Source organism: Acanthochromis polyacanthus, chromosome 12 (assembly GCF_021347895.1).
Source record: "Acanthochromis polyacanthus isolate Apoly-LR-REF ecotype Palm Island chromosome 12, KAUST_Apoly_ChrSc, whole genome shotgun sequence".
NCBI lineage: Eukaryota > Metazoa > Chordata > Actinopteri > Pomacentridae > Acanthochromis > Acanthochromis polyacanthus.
This window is the reverse complement of record NC_067124.1, coordinates 32757871-32783489: the sequence shown is the minus strand read 5'-3', so window position 1 is coordinate 32783489 and position 25619 is coordinate 32757871. Positions and strand designations below refer to the sequence as shown.

Genomic DNA, 25619 nt, shown 5'->3' with positions numbered 1-25619 from the left:
TATTTTATATATACAAATATGTGTGGGATATAACTGTTAAGTATGCCAAGTATACACAAATAATAAAGAGTAAGGTTATAAAACAAGACATGTACATACAAGAAGCAGATATAGATAGAATGTTGAGATGGACTGGGATTGGGGTAAGACAGGTACCCCTAACAAAAGGAGCCAGCTAAATGCTGTCAGGTAAGACATCTAGTCCCCCTACATATGATAGAATTGGGTCCCATATTAAATTAAATTTACTCTTATTTCCTCTTAGTGAATATTTTATCTTTTCTAGTTGAATAAAATTCATCAAGTCGCTCAACCATGTGGATAATTTGGGTGGATTTGGTGATTTCCAGTGTAGTAATATTCTTCTGCGTGCAAGCAGTGTTGTAAAGGCAATAATGTTTTTGTGTCTCTTCCTTAGGTCAGAATGTTGTTTTTCTATAATACCAAATAAAGCTACTGTGGCATCAGTCATCAGGTTAACTCCAAGTGCCCCTGACAGCATTTTAAAAATTCCTGTCCAAAAGGTTACCAGAGCAGGGCAAGACCAAAACATATGAGTTAAATTGGCAGGACCATAGCTACATCTGTCACATCTATTACTTAGTTGGGGGTATATTTTAGCAAGTTTTTCTTTGGAGAGATGAACGCGATGGAGAACCTTAAACTGTATGATATTCAGTCTGGCACAAGAAGTACTGTCATTTACTCTTTGTAGAGCACACCTCCAGATATCTTCTTCTATGACCTCTCCTAATTCCCTCTCCCAGTCTGCCTTAATTTTTTGAAGGGACACATTTTTAATGGAAGCAATATAAGAGCATATCTTAGAAATCAGACATTTTGAAGTAGCAGAGAGTTGCAGTATGATATCAAGACCTGGGGTAGATGGGATGTTTGGAAAGTTGGGGTCATGGTGCTGAAAAAAATGCCGAATTTGAAAGTAGCGGAATAAACTGGATTGGGGGAGACTAAATTTACGTGAGAGATCCTCAAAACTAGCAAATATACCATTAATGTACATGTCTTTAAATTTAGAAATACCATGTCTTTGCCACATTAAAAATGTGGAATCTGATACAGCAGGGGGAAAGAGATGGTTATTGCAAATAGGACTTATTTTAAGAAACTGATGGAACCCAAAATGTTTCCTACATTGGATCCATATTCGGAGGGTATTATAAACAACTGGGTTTTTCGTCAGTTGTGAAAATGAGAGGGGAAGGCTGGAGGTAACCAGTGCTGAAAGTGATGTTGAGATACAAGATGTGGCTTCTAGCTGACACCAATCCATATCTGGAGTGTGCAGCCAATACAGAATCTTTTGGATATTTGCAGCCCAGTAATAATGACAAAGACTTGGCAAGGCCAAACCACCCTGAGTTCTTGGCCTCTGCAATAATTCTAACCTAACTCTAGGGTTTTTACCGTTCCATAAAAAGGAGACGAAAGCCCTATCAATCAATTTGAAAAAAGATTTGGGCAAGTATAGAGGGACACACTGAAACACATACAGAAATTTTGGAAGCACGTTCATTTTAATACAATTAATTTTTCCTGCCAAAGTCAGATTAAGTGTTTTCCATTTCTTTAAATCTTCTTTAACTTTTTCATACAGTGACAACAAATTTTCATGATACAGAGTCTGAAAATCTCTGGTAATTTTAATACCTAAATATTTAAAGCCGACTTTAGATATTTGGAAGGGGAAATTATCTTCCTCTATATGGAGAGCCAGGTCGTTAACAGGAAAGTACACGCTTTTACTAAAGTTTATCTTATAGCCGGAGAATATACCAAATCTCTTCAGCAAGTCAATAATACAAGGAACACTTCTGATAGGATCAGTTACATAAAGTAACAAATCATCTGCGTATAAAGATAAACGGTGCTCTACCCCTCCTCTTTGAATTCCACTGATTGATGTTAATGACCTAAGTGCAATAGATAAGGGCTCTATGGCTAAAGCGAACAACAGCGGGCTGATTGGACACCCCTGACGGGTCCCCCTAAAAAGCTGGAAGAGACAGGATCGTTTATTATCTGTGACTACGGAGGCTTTTGGAGAAGTATATAAAAGTTTTATCCAGGAAATGAAATTAGGACCATAACCAAATTTCTTTAAACATGCAAATAAAAACTCCCACTCCACTCTATCAAAGGCTTTCTCTGCGTCCAGCGAGATAACCACTTCTGGAGACTCACTGGACGCAGGAGAATAAATTATATTTAAAAGTCGACGAATATTTGTAAACAAATGTCTTTTTGCAATAAAACCTGTTTGTTCAGCAGAGATCACATCATCCATTGTGGTTTCTAATCTCAAAGCGAGGGCTTTGGCCAAAATCTTCACATCATTATTCAATAAAGAAATAGGTCGATATGAGGCACACTCTGAACTATCTTTACCTGGTTTAAGTAGGAGAATAATGGATGCTTCAGTCAGTGTTTTGGGGAGTGAGCCCTGCAACAATGACTCATTAAACATGTCCAATAAAATTTTTGAAAGTTTGTTGGAAAATTTTTAGTTAACATGTTAAACCTTTTGCATCTTACTAGTTAACCAGGAAGATTTTGATCATTGCTTGTTTGGTCCACTGGGCCACTAAGGCATGAAAAAGCTGACTAGTTGGGAGTTTGACACTAGTAGTGTGGTTCTAGGTGTCACTAGTTAGAATTCTGTTGGCACTAGTTTGACAAAAGTGCCACTAGTTGCTGAAAATGACTAACTAGTCAGAGTTTTTGTACAACTAATATGGCAAAGCGCATAACAAGTGTGGCAGAATGTCCAACTAGTGCTGACAAAGAACTAATGAGGAAAAATAATGTCTGATATCAAGGATATAGAATAAATGCTTATGATGCTTGTGCATATAAAGACCAAAACAACTCCAGAAATTGAATGTTGCTAGCCTAGCCATGCTACACCCATGTTTCTGATGGCGCAAGGGTCTAGGGAAGCTCGACTGGGAGGGAGGCGGGCTAAAAGGTTGTCTATCAAATCCCTCTGCAGCAATTGGGTAGGTATACAACCAATCAACGCAACGAATAGGCTGACGTAGTTCCGAGAGCACCGGCGGATTGTGGCTAAGTCCCATTAGCTTCCCAACCAGCGGAGCCACGGAGAGCCGTGGGGAGCCGCGGAGCCGCCTGGTATATTAAGGATTTGCCATATCCCGTCGGCATAAGTCCAAATACGTCTTTCTTCTCAATGAAACACTTCAGTGCCGTCCTTTGTTTATCTTTCAAGTTGAATTTTAGCTTCAAATCTTTAAGGGCTGTGGCCAAAGCCGAGTCCAAAGATAACTGTTTATTGCGTGCTGGTTGTTTCTGTCAGAATCGTCACGCCTCTGTCGTCACTTCGTTACGCCCGCCTTCTGACTCTACACTTCATGGTGATTCGTCCGGCCAGTTTTAGGAGAATCCAGCCTCCAGCCTTATGGAGGGTAACTAGACCCACCCTGGCAGAGAATTAAATTCGTTGCCGTGGGTTGTCTAGCGCGGCTAGGCTAGAATGTTACTGCATCTGAAACCTTTTGTATTGTATCCATTATACAACAGAAGTGATGCAATATCACCTCAGTGTTAAATGATTCAACCCTGTGACACCTTAGAGTAACTGCATCACTTCTAAGTTGAACAGTAGGACATCTGCACTGCTATGTAAAATTACGTTTAGCTTTTGATAAAAACACAGGTCCCACCGTAGGAAGTCAATGTAACAAAGTCAGCACTGTCATTACCAGGATTCAAATGTTTTATGTTTTCAATGCTTCTTATTACCGCCCGGACAAACGTCGTTTGCCGGAAGGTATTGTTTTGAGCTGTGAGGTCTTGCTTGCTTGTTCCGTTGTTTGTCTGTAACGATTTGGTTTGAGCACGATAACTCCATAAAATATTGATGTAGCCTCACCATATTTGGTACACAGGTGTACCATAATAAGACACAGGTCAAGTTCGAATTTGGTGACTGTGACCTCATTGTGAAGGTCACAGGGGTCATCTGTGTCGCCGGGCGGTCCAAGTTTGGTAAAACTTCTAGTATTCAGTTTCATTTTTGATGACAAATCAGTCCTCATAATCATGCAGGATACCAATGACACACACAATTCTTTACAGATGTTCTACCATTTTTCAGACTTATTTTTTCACCTGACCTTTGCTGTAGGGGTTGTGTTGCTGTCCTCTTTCAGGCAACATACTTGGCCAGGTCATGATTTTCACTTTTTTCTTCTTTTGAAGCTTCTTGGTGATTTCGGCAGTGTGCTTTGGCCAGTTATCAATTCGGAATATCCCTTTTCTGACAGACTTGTGGAGACTGGGTGTCATCTTGTCAGTTAGTGTTGTGGTTTATCCATTCGTTTAACGCCTTTTGCAATCATTCCGCTCCTTATCATCACCCTCCCATCTCTGTGCTTCACTGTCAAGAGTATGCATGAGCTGTGGTGGTCCTGGCCTGGTTCACACTAAACATACTGGAAGCCATGTGAGCCCAGCAAATATATATTTTGTCTCATCTGACCAAACAATGTGCTCCCAGTATTTGTCAGGCTTCTTTACGTATCCTTTAGCAAAGTTCCATCCGAGATGTTATGAACTGCCCTTGACTCTGAGCTGTCACAGAAACTCCGACTTCTCTAATAACCGCTGTGCCAACTCTTAAGCAGTGGCCTGTTCTTCAGAGCTAGATTGTGAAAGTAGCATGGAAGTAAAACACTGTCTGTGGTTTCATTAGGGTACAACCACTGTGGCACTCTGTATGTCTTTATTACTGCTGCAGTTGTAGTCACCAGCTTTCCTGAATGTTTTTCCATCATTGTGAAGCCTCAGTATTGGAATTTTCAGGTCCTTTGGGAATTCTTTTTCCATGTGGAGCCATGATGCAGACATTCAGATGGATACAGCCCACTCTAACACTGAGTCCTGGTGTTCACAGCTCATTTCATAACCATGCTCGTACATTTAGGTTAAGTAGAAATGACAGGTGTACTCACTTTGGGGTCTGTATTTTGAATATAGACTCTCTAAAGTATTTGTTTTTTTGTGGTTTATACGAAGTAATACTCTGTAGAAAAAATGAAAGGATTGAGAGGTGATTTAATTTTGAATTATTTCATATTTAAATGATTTTGTAGTTTTGTACTTAAGTGCTTTTCAGTCGGAAAGTACAATGAAACTGATTTATTTTTGTTGAAGCAATACAAGCACAATGTTTGCAGGGAAAATGTTCTTGTACAAGATTTTATTAGTTTATTCTATGAAGTAATTTTCGGGTAAAAAAGTACCCACTACAACTACAAGATAAGATAAAACCAAACGATGAGATGACTAATGAGTTGTAAAAAAATAAAAGTAAAAATAGTAGCAAATATAACCTAATGTAATCAGAAAGAATAGCATACGACTCCTCTGAGTAATCAGTGCAAAAAAGACACAAAATAGCTCAAAACATTCAACTTTATGAGAAAAAAAAATTTATGGAGAAACATAGAATGCAAACGATTTGAATTTGACAAATATATGTAGCTACAATAAGTGGATTATCAAAGCAAAGTTTCTTTCTTTATGTCTGATTGACTTCTGAGATAGTAGCTACAGAGTGAAACACCCGTTTTTCTGCAATCCCCCAGAGCACCTCCTTTGCTTTGTAAAAAAAAATAAATTAAAAAAAAAAATCACAGATTCAAGGTTTCCTGTGGAGTGTTTGACCTCTAGTAGCGCTGTGGAGACGAGCTCCCTGTTCATGTTCTGCACACATTTGAGTACATGCAGCCATGTGCACATCACTGCACATTCCTGCCGGCGGTTTGACACGATTCCACTGATCAGCAGGTGGTGGCAACATGCAGAAATATGCAGAAATGCACGAACAAAGGCAGACAAAAGGCCGCAAACTACTGAACATGAATCCAGGATTTCAAATACTTAAAAATGCTTTTGCAAAGCAGCTTCTGAGGACAAGCCTTATCAGTATTAGATCGCTTTTCACTGACACAACAAAATGCGTGTTATGTAGACGAGGCCGGTTCAAATCCAGTGAATGGAGCATAGAACAGAGAGATGATTGCTTAAAAATAAAACCCTCAAATTTATTCAGATTCTCTTAAGTGGGATCGTTGTCTCTGTCTGTCTGTTTCTTTTAAATTTGATGATCAGATCGTCCTGCTTTCTCACAGTTAGTTTTCATTGTTACTGCAATGTATAAAAGGTGTTGTAAGAGCCAGTACTTTACAAATCATGACCTCCAAAAAACATGGAGTTTAATTTAAAAACCGTATCTATGAGTAAACATGAAGATCCTTTTTGGCATTCTCAGTAACCACAGCGTGTGCATCAGAACTGCTAAAACCTCAGTGCTATCTAAAATCTCTAATGATATTTCCAACTTACTTGAAGACTGTCTTTCTCATGCCTGTCTGCATGAGTAAATGTAACAGGGACATTATGTGAATGTTATGTATCAGAGATGTCATCTGTACATTTGGCTTTCATTTTTACAACGGTGCTGATAGTACTATATGCACTTTATCAACATTTTATTTGTTTTTCTGGCTGTAATTAAATATTCAAGACATCATTTGTTGTTTTGTGAGGGTTGTGGTTTCAGTGCAACAGCAAATACAGAAACCTGGCCATGAACATCTTGACCATGAGCAGTAACATTTTACCATCCATCACCTTCCTGTCGCCCCTCTGCTGCGCCACAACTCATAGCAGATGTTACTTCAAAGGACTTAAGCCATGTGATATTACATTGGCTTACATGCTCTCCTATTAATCAGATTTCATTGCATCAGAAATGCTGCCATCTGCTCTCTAATTGTAATTTACCTGCTACCGCTACAGCTGCAGAACAGAAACTGCAGTGAACACCAGAAGAAATAAGGTTGTCCATGCATCTTACAGCTAAATGCAGCTGAAACAGGTGTTGTAGAGAGTGTATTTGATTAGCTGTGTACAGCTTTTGTTTCGATTTGTAATCAGCCTTTATTCTTTTGTACACTTCCGTCATATTCGGTTGTACTGAATGTTCTCTTTTCTCCTTCTTACTCAGCGTGATGCATGGCGAGGCCTATTTTAGGCCAATTGTTGCCAATGAATATCACAACAAACTGCTCATGAGGAACTGTAGTCAACATGTGCAAATCCCACATATGTGGGGCAACATTAATTTCATAAGATGTGAAGTTGTTCCAAATCGGAGGCCAAATGTAAATCCAATATTCCCTGTTATTTTAGCTCCATTTTGGCCTCCACCACATCCAAACATTAAATTCTCCATCAAGCCAGCTTATTTTTAACTTTGTCTGCCAGCTGTATTGTACAAAAACAGATTGCAAAATTATTGTATAAATCAAAAATTATATGGTACAACAAGAGCTCATAAAGGAGACAGCACAACCATACATCCTTTAAAATTTATTTTTAAACGAAGATTCAAAGATCTCAGAGACATTTTATTTCTTTATAGCATCTGACTTCAACACTTTGCAGGGGGAGGCTACGAGGACAGTTTTGCGATGTCAACTAATGAAACCTGACAGCATCGAGGTGTGTAGGCTTAGCAGTAAATCAGAATCAGAATCAGAATCACTTTATTCATCCCCGAAGGGAAATTCAGTTGTCAGGGTTCTTATCTGTTTAATTTTGAATTGAATAGCCTGACTGCTGATGGCAAGAAAGGTAAAGGTAATAATATACAGGAAGACTGGCATTTAAAGAAAAATATCAGCAAAATCTGTTTAAAAAAAGACTAAATTGCTCCTAAAAGTCTGAATATAATGAGTTTTATACACACAGGAGAAAAGAAATAAGAAAATCAAATATGTTGCATACACTTCTTGATTAATAATGATTTCCTGGCAATATAAAGCTTTAAAGGCACAGCAAGGATGTATAAGATACTCAGACACAAAGGTGCCATAAAGTGACCGTCTGTCTACAGTTGGCCTATTTTTACAAGTTGTCACACAAGAAAAAAAACAAGCTGATATTTCTATTTTGGTGCTGCAGGTTTCAGTGAAGTGTAGCCCTACATATCAGCACCACTGGGCTTTGGCCTTTATGTTTCCTGTCACAGACGAGTGTCTTTGAGGTGGTTTTTTGTCTCAGCACAGAACAGTCTATTAATGTAGTGACCAGCGAGTGATGCTGGAGGCAGCATGTACAGGTACACAGCATCAGCATGATTTTACACGCAAGTATCCACCTAACCACTGTCCTCATTTTTCTCCCTCTTCCTCAATCACACTTTTGTTTCAGAAGATACAGTTTTATACCTGTTCAGCTTGTGTTTTGGATGCAACAACAATGCTTTGTATGATGTCTATACACTATGAGAAGTCAAAGATATGAAATAGAATATCTTCCTCATTGCTTTAAGAACAATAAAACATAAAATAATTGGTTTACATATCAGAAAGTCACAATTTTAACCACAAAAAGCAAGAGCTGTAATCAATACACCACTGAGAGTTAACTTGAAGAGGAGGGACTGTAAAGACAAAAGAGGAAACCACCCTGGCCCACAGCATAACCTGTGCCCTGACAGACATGTCACTCTACAAGTCACTTCGCAGTCATGGTGCAAGGTAGCTCATCATTCTCCAGGGAGACTTCGCACTAAACACCCGGTAAGTGTCTCATTCATACAGCTTGCTGCTTCTTAAGTTTCCGCGACTTGAAACCACATGCAGATCCACCGTAACACTGCTCTTCTTTGGTCTTTTCAGCAGCGTTTCTGTGATCTCGTGTAAACACAATCTCTCGTACTCAGCTACTGGTGTTCCATAGCCCACGGAGTCTTTCAAACCAGACTTATCTCCTGTGATTGTAGTCCTTTATATGTGAGCTGTGAGGAGGCTGAGTGTAAGTTCATGTCCTGTCAAAGGATGTGTAAATCTGACATATGCATGCATGGTTTTCCCCTCCGTGAGATTCTACTGTGGCTGAAAGGAGCTCAAAGACCTGCTAACTATGTCACAACTCTGCAAGTTGTTGTTTTGAGCTGCAGCAGGGGGAATTGATTATTGCATAAGTCGGTTTATTACGAAATCAAATGTGCTTAAAAGGTGTAAATGATGTTAGACAAGGTTAGCAGGAACACAATGCCTAGTTAAACAAAATACAATAAAAGTGTATACGTTTAGTGGCCGCCAGCCTCTGGCGGTGCATTACTGCAGCGTATAATAAATCAATTGCACAGCACATGGTGGATCAAAACAAATAGAAAGTCAGACTTTTTTTTTCAAAAAATGCAATGTAATTAAAAAAGTAGAAGCCAAAGTGCACGACATGATGCGTAACTTAAACTGAAAGACGTTTGGAAGTAATTTTTTTTAAGTATATGTCTTGACTCCCACATACACACACATGTATGTATGTATAGATATATATAGATATAGCCTATATATACATACATACATACATACATATACACTTTCTTGAAAGAAAAGCAATTTTATTCAATGAAGATAACATTAAATAATAGGAAATACAGTCTAGACATTGGTAATGTGGCAGATGACTATTCTTGCTGGAAACGGCTGATTTTTAATGGAACATCTCCATAGGGGTACAGAGGAGCATTTCCAGCAACCATCACTCCTGTGTTCTAATGCTACATTGCGTTAGCTAATCGTGTTCAAAGGCTAATTGATTATTAAAAAACCCTTGTGTAATTATGTTAGCACATGAATAAATGTGAATAAGTGTGAGTTTTCATGGAAAACACGAATTGTCTCGGTGACCCCAAACTTTTGAACGGTAGCGTACGCATGTACATGCATATATATATATATATATATATATATACATATACACACGCGCACTCATTTAAAATAATGTGGTTGCCCAGTTACTTTAAAGTTTACACGAGAAAATAAATTGCAGAATGCTTAATTACCATCCTGTTTGCTACTCTAACTTCACTACAAGGATATTACTGATAAATTATATATACACACACACACACACACACACACACACACACACACACACACACACACACACACACACACACGTATATATATATATATATATATATATATATATATATATATATATTAATAATCAGATTGCTGTTACTGTTTTTTCAAAGGGAATTGATATGATTAAATATTATTAAAATGCTCACGGCAGACAATGCAAAAATGTGCAGAAGCACTTTTAACATTTTAATTACACATACAAGAAGATCACTTGATAAATTTGTAACTATTATTTGACAGTATGACTAATAAAACCAGTTTAATGAAGGTTATGTTTGCCGTAAATGTCGCAGTGACAAAAATGGATACTGCTTCATATTCACGTACACAGATAATTAGCTTCGTGCTCGATAACTCCTCTACATGTCGCACACTGTTCACACGACATTGCCCTTTTTATTTTTATTGTGATGACTTTTGATACACTTTAAAATGCATACTAAAGTTCATCCTTAAGCTTGCAGTCTGACCCCATTATACTGTAAATATAAGAAACTTCGTACTTTTGATACTGACTTGTTCCACTGTTACTTTCACTCTCAGTGCTGCAATGCTGTACCACCTACATGTAACACATAGCAGAGATCAAAATTAACAGGAGTTAAAAACATGTTATGACATGTTGAAATATCTTCAGAAAATATTGTAATTTTTTAGAAAGTATTATAATTAATATAATATTGGGAGATTGCTTTAAAATTATTTCTAATTTTGATGCAGTGTTTTTTATTCACTTTACTTGATTCATTTAAATAACAGAACGACAGATTTCGAAAGCGTGCAAACAATGTATGCACTTTTTTTTGCCTTTAATTCCAGTAATGAGACAACCAAATGTCATTTTGTTTCACATTTACTTTCCATTTACAGTCACCATCGGACGATCGAATGGGGTTGCAATTGCACACATGCACAAAAAGACAACCTTCTGTAATAGCTCACAGTACTTGTGACCTCGGCTGCAGAAAGCGACCGCACACTGTATTATCATAAAAGTTCATTTTAGACTTCAGACTGTGTGAAGACGACAACCCTCGCAGGCATCCGGTAGTTTCAAACACACCGCCGCAGCATTTTCATCCATGTATTCTCAATTTTACTCGTAAAATTCCAAATATTTCTATGACATAATTAGATATTTGCTTATTCCACCCCTTCGCTCGCTTGCCTTTGATGTTTATTGCACCCAAATACAAGTCTTATTGTTGTTGATGTTCAAACTTTACTCATGTTTGCTTGTGTGTACAGTCATTAGTCATGGTTTCATATACTGTTAGGGCTTTGTGGCTTTTAGAGTGTGTATGCAAGCTCCGAATATCAAAGCTGTCACAGCAGAGCACATTTCCACACATCAGCAATACATTTGAACAGTTGTTCAATTGTGATTCAGGAAAATTTTCATTGCATCAGAAATGCTGTCATCTGCGGATGTGTCTTACTTTTTTTTTGTTTTGTTTTTTTAAATGTGAATCTCACTCTTTAATACAAAAAACCCAACCAGTTTTGCAGCTAAAAGGAGCTGAAAACCAGAATCACAGTTAAACCGTTTCTTCCAGATATACCACCTCGGGTACTTTCTGCCCCCTCAGTTCTCACTGTGGCTAAAGTTGTATGGAAATGATGGGAAAAAACAGCAAACTACAGAATGCATTATCTGTAAATCACAGATCAAATAAAAGCTGCTGATTTTCTTATTTTCCATCTTTAATTTCAAGAAATGTTGCATAATAACCATTTAAGTGGAACTGATTGTACCGCAGTGTGGGTGTTATCTGATAAGATCTTGCTTTTTTTTTTACTTTCTCTTCTCAGACCAGTAATAATATTTCCTCAATCTTCAGAAATGATCCGACTAGACAACACCCAATATTTCCATTTCCTGCAGCAGGCAGATGCCTTACGTCGCTCCGGGACGCTCTGCGATGCCATCATCTTGGTAAAAAGTCAAACTTTTAGGGCTCATCGGTTGGTTCTCGCCTGTGCGAGCAGAACGTTGGCGCAGCAGCTCGCTCAAGGAGACGTCGACAGCCCGGTGCACTGCACTCTGGAGAATTTCTCGCCCCACACCTTCCAGCAAGTCCTGGACTTCACCTATACCCAAGCTCTGGAGGTGTCCGTGGACGATCTGCGTCTGTTGCTCAGAGCTGCTCAGCAGCTGGAGATGCAGCTACTGGAGGACCAGTGTCAGAAGCAGCTGGACTCTCTCAGCTACAGAGCTGGAGAGGAGCATGAAAGTGAGGAAAACACAGATGTCAAAGAGGAGAAGGAGGAGAAAGATCAAAAGCAAAGTCCAGCTTCTGAGGAGAAACTCCAAGAGACATGTTCCCCAGTAGAGAAAGCACATATTGCCATGAAAAACCCTCCACAAAACAATCCACAATCCCCTAGAAAGAAGCCCAGATTGTCCTCAACAGGGCATAGAGACAGTGTTATCAGCAGGCCGACCACCAGCAGCTCCTCCTTCTCTCCTCCGTGGACTTTCTCTGCAAACATGTGGGAGTCTGTCAGCACACTGAGGCGAATAGCACAAAACTACTCAGACCTACTCGCAGCTCACCCCATTCAGTCCCCAAATCAGGCCTCTGTAGCTTACCCATTCTCCCTCACCACTCCCCACATGTTCCCCCTACTGAGTCCCCATTTCCAAACCCCAGGTCAGAACTCTGTAATGGGCTACTCAGGCTTTCATCCCCGTTACACACAAAACCTTTACGCCGGATCTACACGGATGGGCAGCATCATCAAACAAGGCCTGCCAAAGAGAAATAAGGCCAACCAGAGAGCGTTCATAGGGACAAATGTTCAAACTGGTGAGCCAAGGTAAGTCAGTACTTTGGACATGATTTTGGAAACTTTGGTTTTCATTCTCAGTCATCGTCTCCATGTTTTTCCTCTCAGAGTCATTCAGAATCCCCTAATTAGCTCAATTGTTCCTTTGCGACAGCCACCGTACCTGACTCACTGCTGCTGCTCGGGTAGATGTGTGTGTGATCTAGCCTCCTGCACTTTCCAGAGCAGTTTCACCTGTTAACCCTTCCCTGCCAGACCAAGTCTATCTAACTCCTTCTTAAGAAACCATAACTTTCCAAGCACAACAAGATGCTGGAAGTTAATGTTTCAGCTAACCTAAATATAAGATATAGTTTTTTTCTCAAAAACTTGGATTGAACAAAGTCATACTTTTCTCTAATTGAGTGAATTCACTACACTCCTTTGCGGTGGTAAGTGTGAAAACCTACTCGACTTTGTTTTTGTGCGATTTACCAAATTCTGCCTGCACATAATATAGTGTTCCACTCAGAATAACCAAGCGGTGCATGTAAAAGGGGAGCCCCCTTAATTTCTCCCCTCCTGAGCAGATTTCAAGATTTTCCACCCACTGAAATATGCTTTCAGTGTTTCGTCTGGTCGTTTCTGTACCACAAGAAAAAACATTTGCCGAAAAAAAGAAAAGCTACCTTTTATTATCCCGTTACTTCTACTGTAACACTTTCTCAAAGCAAAGTAAATGCATTTTTACCCTGAGCGAGCGCTATACATATCTTGTGGTTGGGACTGGGGAGGAAGGAAAAGGGTGTTTAAGATGTAATATATGATAACACATAATGCAGTAAAACGCATGTAGCTTGTATGTGATGACATTTCCTTTCTATATAATTTTAAGAGCTTAGGTACATTTTTTTCTTGCAACTGTTGCATCAGAAAATGTCTTTTTCAGTTACCCTGAAGCGCCCAAAGCCAGTGCAAAGAGAGTTAAAGACTGTCGGCACTGCAGTGCAGCTCTCCTTGATGACCTGGTGCTGCGGGAGTCGGCCTCCGCACAATTAGGTAATGATGTGATTAATAAAAACAGAAAACATGCACTTTTTAATACTATTATTACCATACAGTATGATGAAGACTGCAGAGGTGGTTATCCTGTGCTGAAAAGATTAATTTAACAAGATAGCGACACAGTTCTTGTCATGACCCCTAGCCCGGCAGACTCCAGCTACGAAGCTACGCAATGGAAAGTGATAAAGAGAGTTGTGGTTTTGAGAGCATGGTGCAGCAGGAGCAGTAGTGTGGTTACTAGATACAGCTAGATACACGCATACAGTATGTGCTGCATCACTACAGTGGTTTGTCCTATGCCAAAAAAGTCAAAGATTGATTTATCATAAATTCTAATATAAAAGTAAGGAGCAACACATTGAGCTTCACTAACAGGTTGTGTGTGCATGTATGCACAGTGTGCAAGTGTACAGTCAAGCTGATAAACATTTTATCTGATTCTGAATATCACTGGAACATTATGTTCGTACTTCAGCAGCAGGCTGCGGTAATGCTGATAAAACTAGTCAATAACTTATTGAACGCTTACATTCACGGCTGCCATGGTTTCCTGGTTTGACGTTTGTCTTCACTACATGTATAATTCTAGATTTTCTAAAGAGTTGATGCAGCAGTGAATGTGATTTTCTGCGAGTTTGCAAAACCACTTGTTTTCAAGGAAATAACCAACCCAAGAACGTATATTTACGCAAAAATTCAAGCATTATAAGGTGTTTGGTATTTCAAAGTGAGAAATTGAGCAATATATTGGACAGGAAGCTCGCTAATGGCAACAGGTCTCAGTAGGTTGTCAGTTTTAGTGGTAAATGTTCAATTGTTGTGGTTTATTGTCTCAATTTCCTTTACTACAGTGCTCCCCCTTCTTGTTTCAGCATCCTGTCTATACTGTGAGGCCCATGTTTTCGCTTGAAAGACCCTAAAAAAAAAAAAAAAAAGTAAAGGTGTTGAAAAGGTTTCAGAGTTGCTGCCTTAACCTCAAACTCACACCTTTGTCACTTTTTTAGAGGACATATGCATGCATAAGCGACTGAAAACTCGGTTTCCACAAACTGAATTTATTGTCTTGCAACAGGATGCTGGCCACAAATAGACTTCTGGCTCTGAAATGCTAAATGTCACACTAATACATCTTCATAAAGGTCTTGCTGAAAAACCATGCTGCCGTTTGCTGGTCAGATTGAAAGGTCAGCTAATGTGAACTTTGGTAAGATTGTAAAAACTGCATTAAGAGAAATGATCAATTATGTTTTCAAATAATTTACTGAAAGATTTGGACTATAAAGTGTTATAAAACAGTTCTGCTATGAGTTCATAGAGTCCATAGTCATGCCAAAAACTCAAAATTTAAAGTCTAATCAATTAATAAATCATTTCTCAATTAATTTTCAGTCAGTTTAATTCAAACCAAGTCATCTTTTCTTATATACATGACATGTAACAACAGCTATAGTGCAGTCCAATGGGGGGAAAAAAGGGTTTTCATTATGAATTTACCCTACATGTTCTGTAGCTTAGTTAGGACTCTACAGTGTTATTTTTGGTGTGATTTTACCTTAGTAATTTGCAGATTAGGGATTAGAATCCAACCTTAACATAGTTAAATATAGAAAATGCTACTGTACGTTACTATATTACATGTTAAAGCTGAAAACCTACAGTGTCATTTATGCAGATTGTTCTACTCATTTAATGTGGCTAAGACGCTTCACTATTCTTAATTATGTAGCTTAAACTAATTCAAAGACTAAGACAAAGATACAACAATATTCATTTATTTTAATCTCATTTTGTAATTCTATAAAAAAAAACATGAAAAATCCATGACCTTCTGTGACCAAGCAATGTTTTTGGTTTGATTTCATGTGGAATGTTTTGCGTTTTGTTTTATTGTTTTTAACTTCATTTAGATTTTTGCAACTAACCATGGAATAGTTGCAGCTCTGTCTTTAGTCCTTATTTTATGCAATATGCTGGTGACCCGTAAATCTCAATACTGTTTAGTGTCAATGTATGACAATAGCCGGTGCTAAAAATCTACAACAAAAGGTAAAGAAAAAACACAAAAGTGGAAGAAAATGTGAATTTGTTCCCATTTTTGGTGGAAATATGAAGTAAATTCGCTGGCTTTTTCACCAACTCCCTCACAGTCATTTCAAGCCGTAAAGTGGAACTTTCGTGAGCAACCATGCCAATGTGTCCACCGCAATATTCACACCTTCACTTATCTTCCCTTATCTTGTTGTTGGTGTTTTTCACAGGTAAAGCCTGTGCAGGATGTCGCTTCTGTGGAAGAGGAGATGGTGTGCAAAACGAAACAGACGCGAGAGGAGAACACAGAGGAGAAAAACCCTACCAGTGCCAACACTGCCCCAAGAAGTTCAGTCTGAAGCATCAGCTGGACACACATCACCGAGTTCACACCGGTAGGAGCACAGTCTAACCTGCAGCGCGTTCACATTTGACACATTTCACTCAGATTAGTTGTATAGAAGGAGAGAATTGTAAATCCTATTTTCCAACTAGAAATCTAAACTTTAGCTCTGTGACTTATGGTGCTGGTTGGACACAACTTGTTAGGATCCAACACTAGACCCACTCACAGTGATGGCTAACGTCTTCCGAGACAAACTCTAATTTTTATTTAGACATAAAATAAGCTACTCGTTATGTGTGAAGCCAGTTACAAAGTGGAGTCAGGACAATGAGGTAAAAAGACAAGACATCTGAGAAGCATTAATATACTTTAGTTTCACATGCCAGTGCTGAAAAGTAATAATAGCAGCATTTGTCTAAGTCAGTGACAGGTTGTCTCCAAGTTACAGGTGAAAGAGAGAATGTATTCCATCTTAAACAGCTGTTTGAGAAAGTACTCTTTCTATAAATGCTTTTGTAAGAGGAGAGTGTCAGCGCTTTTGACTGATTGAGACCATTTATCACCAAATATTTCTGCTTGGCATTACTGCCGACTGTTTTTAGAACTTCAACCATCGTCCAGGCAGCCGACAGCTTTCCACTGTTGAATACTTTCAAGGTCACCTCACAGAAAGTTGAAACTTGCACAACTGAAACAGAAAATCTGTTGAACGGCGAACATCACGTCCAGATATTAGTTCTGTGTAGCAAAGCACAGGTGTGTCCTCACAGCTTTATTAGCATACAGTTACTTTGGCAACGCTTTTCGCAGAAATGTCCACTGTAGATTTTTGGTGTCCAGCATTTTACCTGCATTTTGGAATGAAAGTGCTGCCGTGTATGTTTAAACTGAAGCAAACAGTATGCTCAACCACAGAAATGGGGCTGAACATAGCTCCGACATAGGGCACTGTTTTAAAGATTAATTCTGATCCCTCATCCGATATTTATTATACTTTTACATAATACTGAACAATTGTTGATCTGAAACTTTAATATTAATCTGTCCAAAAACTTAAAAGATGTTAAACCCTTATGTAATAGATGTTGCGTCATTTTTAAAACGTACTCACTCAAAAGTTGTTGCTAGAGAGGATTTGTTGAGTTTTATTGTTACATGCACTTTGTTTACACGCTTACATACTGTATATAACATGTAAATGCAAGTCTTTGAGTTTTGCTTTTTGCTACACTGACTTACAATCAGAGAGGGAAACTGACTCAGTGGAACCTAAATGCAAGTTGTGCAGATCTGGATTTGCATGAAAGTGGCCCAGTTTACGTCGTTTCACTCATTTAGAAAATTGTTGTCTAAAAAGGGAAACTGCAGTTAAACAATTTAGCTGCTTTTTGTTTCCACTCTGGGCTTGAACAATGACTAAATACTACATATAAAATGACCAAATGCTGGCACTCTGGGTGGTGAATATGGTTTTAGAGACCCTTTCTTCGGTAAGCACACCTCTTCTTCCTTCCTGTGCCCCTGTTCTCTCTGCTTCTAGGGGAGAAACCCTTCGAGTGTCGCCTCTGTGGCCAGCGCTCGCGGGACTATTCGGCCATGATCAAGCACCTGCGGACTCACGGCGGCGCGGCGCCCTACCAGTGCACGGTTTGCCTGGAGTTCTGCAGCAGCCTGGTGGCCATGCAGAGACACGTCAAGACCCACGCCGTGCAGGACTTCCCTCCCGACTGGAGCATCAGCAGCACCTACCTGTACATCTCCCACATCTGAACGCCCAAATCGGAGCCCTCCATCAAAGTTCTCATAGCTGGAACTCTAGTTTCTGCTTCTCATGTTTTATCGTTAGACATGCAGTCATGAGTGCTTTTTCTGAAGAATTCACTCCTGAAACCATTTAACAACGCGTATCACTGTTTAAAGTACACAAGCACACAAACTGATGCTATCAGAGGTGTAGCAGCAACAACTTCTACACATACTGAAACTGTTCTGTGTTGACATTCTCGGCTACAGAACAGAGTGCAGCACTAATTTCCAATGACATGTCAGAAAAGGTATTGAAACTGTTTAGCATTTATTCAAGCCACATCAACAAATTATCCTCGTCGAATGACGCAGGAATCTTCCCTCCGACTTTCACAATTATTGGACTGCTTGTGTAGGCCTTGCAGGTCTGACTCTGGTTTATAGCTCCCTCCTGAGGACAACCACTGCAACAAAATACTTCTTTTTTTCCCCCCTATATTAGTACTCGAAAGGGCCTCACCCTGCCAAAAATGGGACCAGTGACGAAGGGATCACATTTGGAGATGGACAAAAGAAATTTAGGTTTTCTGTTACTCCGAATTTGTCAGGACAAATAAATTAATAAATCACATTCATATGCCTCATGATGCGTTTGCATTTTAACTAAAATATTGACTTTGTTCTGGTCTACTAAGGGGGTGGAAGAGATTTCTCCAAAGTCAGTCAAAACAATTTCAACAACTGAGCTACAGCATTGCTTGAGAGAAAAAATCCTACATATGAAAAGAATTTAGATGTCACTTCATAGCTCAATAATGTGCACTGGCTCAGTGGATTGTGATGAGAATAATGGAGCTTTGCAGCTATGCATATCTAGACTGGAAAAAAAAAAGTGCTGGAAAACTACCAGAAATTAATACCCATTTCAAGGAATGGAATCACTGAAGCAATGCCTCGCCTTCATTTTACCTGACAATGTGTCTTTTTAGGCTTTTTATTGTTTAATGAAGAGAAATTAAAAAATTAAAAACACACACCACACACACTTCTGTATTTATCATGTAACAAAATAAAATCATCGTTTCATTTTCAGTTAATTGTCACTAATCATATTTAATTTTGGAAATATATCTAGTCAAATGCAATTGAATAATAAAATAAATTACAATAAATTTGCAAATAGGTGAGCATCTTTTCATCAGTTTCAAATTTCTTTAAAAATTGAAATTGATGGCATTTTATTTATGTGTTTTAAAGTTAATTTATATGACTTTTTATATTATTGCTATTTCTGTGTATTAAAAAAAAGTAAAATTGAAAACAAAACAAAAAAAAAGACTGCATATGTTTTATGGTGTGGCTGCTGACAATCAGCTGTCCACTGCATTTTGTCTGTTTGCAGATATTCTGTATGCCAAGCCTCCTAAAACTACAAAGGCATGGACATGCTGGGGGGCAAAAAAAATGCATCTCAGAAGCATTACCAAGTGGTATTTAGCAGTTAAATCACACCTCTGTAAATGCAAGTTATGTGACTGTGAAACTATCACAATAGCTGCCTTGTGTGTTTGTCTGTAATCAGGAATGTTGCTTCCTAGAGGAGCTCTTGGTACAGCTTTTGGGCCTGTTTCTACTGAAAGATATATGAATGTGTACAGCATTATCTTGATGTTCATGGGGAAGAAAATGCATGTTTTAATCAATTCTCATTTGTAGGCTTTGAAGGATCAGTATGTCATGTCTTTGATTACCAATGCATCGAATAAAGTTTGCAAACCGCTAGCTTGGCAATTCTCATTTGTACACATACAGAGCAGGAGGTGTTTTATTCTAAAATTGCACAAAATCAGTGGAGATTTGTTATCATTTCATTGATGAAATCAACAAAAAGCTTAGCTTGAGCCCTTTTATATGAGAAAACGTATTTCTGTCTTAAAGAGACTAAAGCTTACTGGCATTCGTCTCTAAAGGCCCTTTTAATTGCACTGGAAAAAAGTAGTATTGTGATTAGTGTTGTGGGGAAATAAATCCGTTTACACAGTCATTGTGAGGATTCATCATCCTTCGTGGGGACAAGAAAGTCCCCAAAATGTAAATCGTATAATGTAGCACAACAACTTGGTTTACGGTCAGGGTCAGACAGGTAGCGGTTTAAAGTAATGTCTACTGAAGTGATGGAAACTCGACTGAGTGTGTTTGTGTGTCAGTATGTATAGTGGTGCTTGTAAAACTTCATTTATGGATGATATGAGCAATCACTATGGGAGGGTTTCTGGTTTGGACCACGACCCTGAAATTGAAGCAGCAAGCCATTTTTGCACACACTGAAACCAGTGTATCCAGTTTTTTTTGTTTTTTTGCCTAATCATAAACATAACTGCAAACACCACACTGAATGGATTAAACTGTGTGTTTCGATGTGAATGTCTCAGACAAACTGACTGCTTTAGCTAATAAACAGTCCTCAACAATGCAGAATGACTGCACATCAATAACTCATTGCATTAGTTAAAGGCCACGCAACTCACAACTATTATTGTTTTTGCAGGGCTTTTTCTATTGTAACCTTAAAAATTAAAGCACACAGTAACTGGCTTGATCCGAGCTCAGTCAATTGGAAACATTACAAAGTCTCACTATTTCCAAACAGCTCTGGTCTTATTAAACTGGGCATTTAAAAAATAAATAAATAAATACATTTAAAAAACAAAAACACTTGTTCGTAACGGTAACCACAGACAGAATACTGATGGGAACCAGCAGGAGAGATTGTTTTTTCTGCATTAGCATTTTTTTCCATTGGCCCTGTAAAATCCAGAATAGAGTTTATAGTCGTTCTCTTTACATACAAAACATTTAGTGACCAAGTAGCACATTGACCTAATTGACTTCACTTTGCTTTTATTGCAGGCCTACTTCTCATTTCTTGAGTTTCTCACAGAGTTGAAAGCAAACCCTTCAGCTTTCAGGCGCTTCTGCTGATAAACCAGGTTTGAGCATGGGTGGCTTAAAACTTTCATTTTTGATCAACATTATAGTTAAGGGGCTGCATACTGAATCAGTGTTTGGCACTGTCGCCTCATAGCTGGAAGATTCCCAGTTCACACACAGCAGTCTGGGATCTTTCTGCATGGAGTTTGCATGTTCTCCCTGTGCAGCGTGGCTTCTCTGGCTTCCTCCTACAGTCCTAAAGTGTGCTGAAGTCAACTGGTCTTTGTAAATTGTCTGTGGGTCGGAACATGAGTGTGCTTGTTTGTCTCTCTGGGATAGGCTCCACCCCCACGACCCTAGTGAGGATTAAATGGTGTGTGGATAATGGATCGATTGATGGCAGTTAAGGTGGGCTCTGATGACCCTGAACCATTCCTTAGTTCTGCTGCTTTTGGCCCAGACTACTTGGGGACTTCCCACAAAGCACTGCTCCTCTACTCTTCATGATTGTTATGTTCCCTTCCCCCAGGACACAACACAAGACATTTAAGGCAAACTGGGGAAACTAACAAAATCCACACACTCAAAATGGAAGGGGGAAGAAAAATGGGTCTTCATTTTCTTAAAGGTGAGAGTGAGATTCATCCAACTACTGCCCACTGAATCTACCAAAAAGACAGAACTAAGATGTATGACCCAAAACACAACTTATGTGGGGTTGTTGTTGGCGGGGGGGGCATAAAGAATGACTTGATTCTCCCATTCAGACACTCAAACTCAATATTCCCAAAGAAAGTCAGCTGATGGTGCTAAACCTTCTGTACCACCCTCCCCAACTGATCCGCGAGCCAGACCCCTCTCTTTACATAGCCTCCCAGCCAGGCTGATTACCAACAGCCTACAGCTGAGCTCACCTTCACAGGTACAGCTGATCTACCTGATGAGCTGTGACATGGTTTTTGTTCAAGAAAAAAAAAGCTTTTCGTGTCAAACCGAAAGAGACTCCATACATTTATATGCAGTGTTGGGCAGTAACGTCACTACAAATAGCGTCGTTAGTAGTTTAACTACATTTTTCTGTAACGACGTGGTAGCGTCGTTGTTTACAAAATCAAAAAACGTTTCAACAGCTTAGCTGATCTTTTGGTCATGTAGCGCGGTCGCGAACTCAAAAAGCTACATTAAAAATGATGAATGTTGAACTGCTTGAAGCGGAGCTTTCTGCTCTGCTGCAGTCTCATCTCACACTTTTAAGAATCAGACAGTGACATCCTCTCCAAACGCCGACATGTCTGTGTCGACCAATAGAAGCGGAGGAACTGTTGATGTCGTCATTCAACAATCCCTTCCTGCGACTCACTGGATCCACACACACACAGACACTCGCTTCAGTTCACTGAGAGATGGCAGAGAAGGAGGGAGAAGACGAGGAGCAACCGAAGGAGTCAGAGTCACCGTGGCCCTACCTAAATAGTTATATGAGTTTTTGTGAAAAACCGGAGAATAGTTGTTTAGAGATGTCTACTGTGCCAGCCCAAGGCGAAGTTTCTGTCAACTTCAAAGACGTCAAATACAAATATGAGAACCCATATACAGGTGACTACCGAATATGCACAACCAGCAGCAGTTAGCTAACCACCCAGCCCGGTCTCCGAAACAAAAACTGACGTGACAGTTTCACGAATCCCCGTGAGACCGTGTTGAACCACCACATGTCAACCGCAGTATAAGATGCACAAACGAGCTACTTTTCAACATCTAAAATTCGCGTGGCAGTAAATTAATTAAATTAAGCGTAAGGTTGTGGTGGCAGTGTGTGAATATGTATAAATTGGGGGATTAAATAATTAAACTGATACATATAGGAGGGAAGAGGTATGGGAGAAAACGAGGTAACAGTAAAACCAAAATCTGTCTTCTTCAGTCTTACTGTTAACACTAATGAGCAAATGGCTGGAAAAAAATAACAGAAAGGGCAACAAAAGTGATGGCATAAATGATTAAATATCTTAATCTTACACTCAAGACCAAAATTGAGTTAAGTAGTAGTGGATACAGCACTTTGGGAAAGCATTGAATGATTTTACATAGATATTAGACTTAAGAAATAAAACTTGATTTAATACCCAACATGAATACCCAAATTATGTATAGTATTGTCTTACTATAATATTGCTTACTTTATATGGAAATTATATCAAATGTAACCTATTATACCCTCCAATGTAAGTGGTGTGTTAATATAAACTACTGCAGCTTAATTATCAGATACATTATGTCTGCAATACAAACTAAAAAGAAAATCAAAACCATGATTTCTAATGTAAAAAGGTTGATTCATTTTAAATATAGCTCCACATATTCCTCAGTGTATCAACTTACTAAGTTTGGAGCACTGAGAACAAAAATGATGGTTTAATAATAAACAAGTCAGCATTTTCTTGTCTCCGTTTGACTGACTTCATTAGTCCCTGAAATTTTTTGGTAAGAAAAAAAGTAACTTGAATGTATTAAGCTACTTTGGCCATATTGCTTGCTACATTTCTGTGGGTCATAGCTTCAGTGTAGTAAAGCTTGATTTAACACAGAGTAGCTGGTAGCTTAGCTCATTATAGTTTCCAAGTAGCTTGCCCAACACAATTGCATGCCGCTTTGTTTTGTTTTCTATGCTGGTATCCATGGCATCAGAGCTATATGATCTTGATCTGGCAACCTCCCCACTTTATTTTCCTATTCGGTGTTGTTTTTCTCTCCTCTCCTCACCCTAACCTGTCGAGGCAGACTGCTGCCGTTCCTCAGCCGGAAGCAGAGGTGTGTTTTTGTTTAAAGGAAATTTTTTCTTCCCACTGTTGCTCACAGGGAATAGTTTGCATGTATGAGGCATCTCTCTATATTAAATCTTGTCTTGTCTTCACTATGGGAGGTGCTCCAAGATGACTCATTTTGTGAATTGGTGCATTGCTTCAGAAATTAAACAGAATTTGAAGGAGTAAACCTTCCAGTATTAATCATTAAACTGAATACAATGGTAGACTGGAAAGCTTGTTGGATGTTGTTTTGGAGTAAACTTGGCAAACAGTCAATTCAAACACAATGTTATACGTTTAATTTACACTTGGCTGCTTTTCCTACTGTGGCTTCAATGTCCTCTGTTCCACAGGCCTATCCATGATCTTCTCATCGATAAATAATTCACTGTAAATACTAACACAAAAAGTGCAAAATGTCTTTCATAAGCTCTTCTTACGGCAAGCTTTCTTCTGCACTTGCTTCACTTTCATTTGTTTCGGACATTCTTTCTTCCTGAATGTTGCCAATAATGAATCCATAAGATGGTTGCTTGGTTTTGTCCTCCTCAGTTGCTCCTTCCATCCAGGTTTCCAGGTCCTGTCCGGATTTGTGGCTTTGGAGCTTCTGGTCTGACAGAGTCATGAACTGGTGGGCCTGGCTGGCACTGCAGTGAGGCAGCGGAACCTGGTAGGTGGTGTGGAACCGACGCAGGTCCACTCTGAAAGAACCTTTCTCCAGCGTCATGCAGGGCTCAAAGCGAGCCCCCCACTCGATCTCTGTTTCGATGTAAGATGTTTTGGCTTGGCACATCATCCCTGTGTGAGATAAGGAGGGGTTAGTTTTGATTCTCTTAAACATGTCAAATCAGCACTGTTTTCAAGAGCGAAGTACACATCCTTCGCCACATGATGCCACTGTTTGACTCTCTCACAAGTCAAGATTACTACTTAAAAGGACTCAACAGAACAGCTTTTTGATCACAGCAGAAGATACATACATGTTATTCATGACAGCCTTTTCTGCATGCACAGCAACATTTCCATGGAACTGAAGCAGTTAAATGGAACTGAGGCAAGACTCAGTTCATTACTTGCAGTATATTTCTGAAATGTCAAACTGTTTTCCAGAGAAAAAGGGTTGTGGATAAACAACCGCACTTAAAAGCCTGATGCAAGAGCAGGGTGATGGTTCAGTCCTTGTCCTCACAATGACATCTAAATTATAGCTGTTTCCAAGAGTACATATATTTTGGAAGACCTGTTAAGGCTGTATTAAGTTTTTGAGGCCATGACTCTTTATTAATGCCTATTGTTAGTACTGAATATATCTGCAAACATTAGCTGACAGTGCATTTTGTTTGCTTTCCCTACAATATCCAGTCTGGCAAAGTCACTGAGTTTTTACAGTTCCTTTCTAAATGGAACAATAAATCAGGAGTATAAACTGGATTTGTAAGAGAAAGGTTTGTCCTGAGGCAACTTCTGTTCTAAGTTGTCATACAGTCACACCATCTAAAGGTTGTAAGTTTTGTTTTTTGACATCCACGGTAGCTTATGGAGTTGGAGAATGTATGAAATAGCTTTTCGAAAAGAAAACTATCCAATAACTTTCAGATTTAAGTAAAGTCAGAGAAAAGTGCTTATTTTCTGTCTTAACTTTACATCAGGAGCTAAAAGTCGCAGTTGTTTTGTCTCTTCGTGTTGCCTTCTGAAATCAGCTTAACCTATCACAGTAGATGTGATGTTCACAGGACAGGAATGAACAAAATATACTCCTCTAATTAAAAAAAAAAAACAGGCAACCCTAGAGCAGGCAAAATAACATTTCAGGATTATCCCATTAGAAAAGAAATGGTAGAGGGCTTCATCTTTTAGTCTACACAATTTACTGTGGAATGTTTACAGGTTTCCTAAAAAAGCCTGCATTTTACTCATCTAAGCTTTCCCAGAAACCTTAGT

The 25619-nt window shown here is 39.0% G+C and overlaps 1 protein-coding gene across 1 annotated transcript; it reads left to right on the top strand.

The window, feature by feature from the left end:
- The first annotated feature begins 8500 nt into the window (after positions 1–8500).
- Positions 8501–19722, top strand: zbtb32 (zinc finger and BTB domain containing 32). The gene is made up of 5 exons (XM_022202220.2): positions 8501–8630; positions 11799–12806; positions 13705–13814; positions 16079–16243; positions 17735–19722. The coding sequence occupies exons 2-5, from the start codon at positions 11830–11832 to the stop codon at positions 17962–17964; spliced, it is 1482 nt and encodes a 493-aa protein (XP_022057912.2). The 5' UTR covers positions 8501–8630; positions 11799–11829; the 3' UTR covers positions 17965–19722.
- The last annotated feature ends 5897 nt before the right edge of the window (positions 19723–25619 follow it).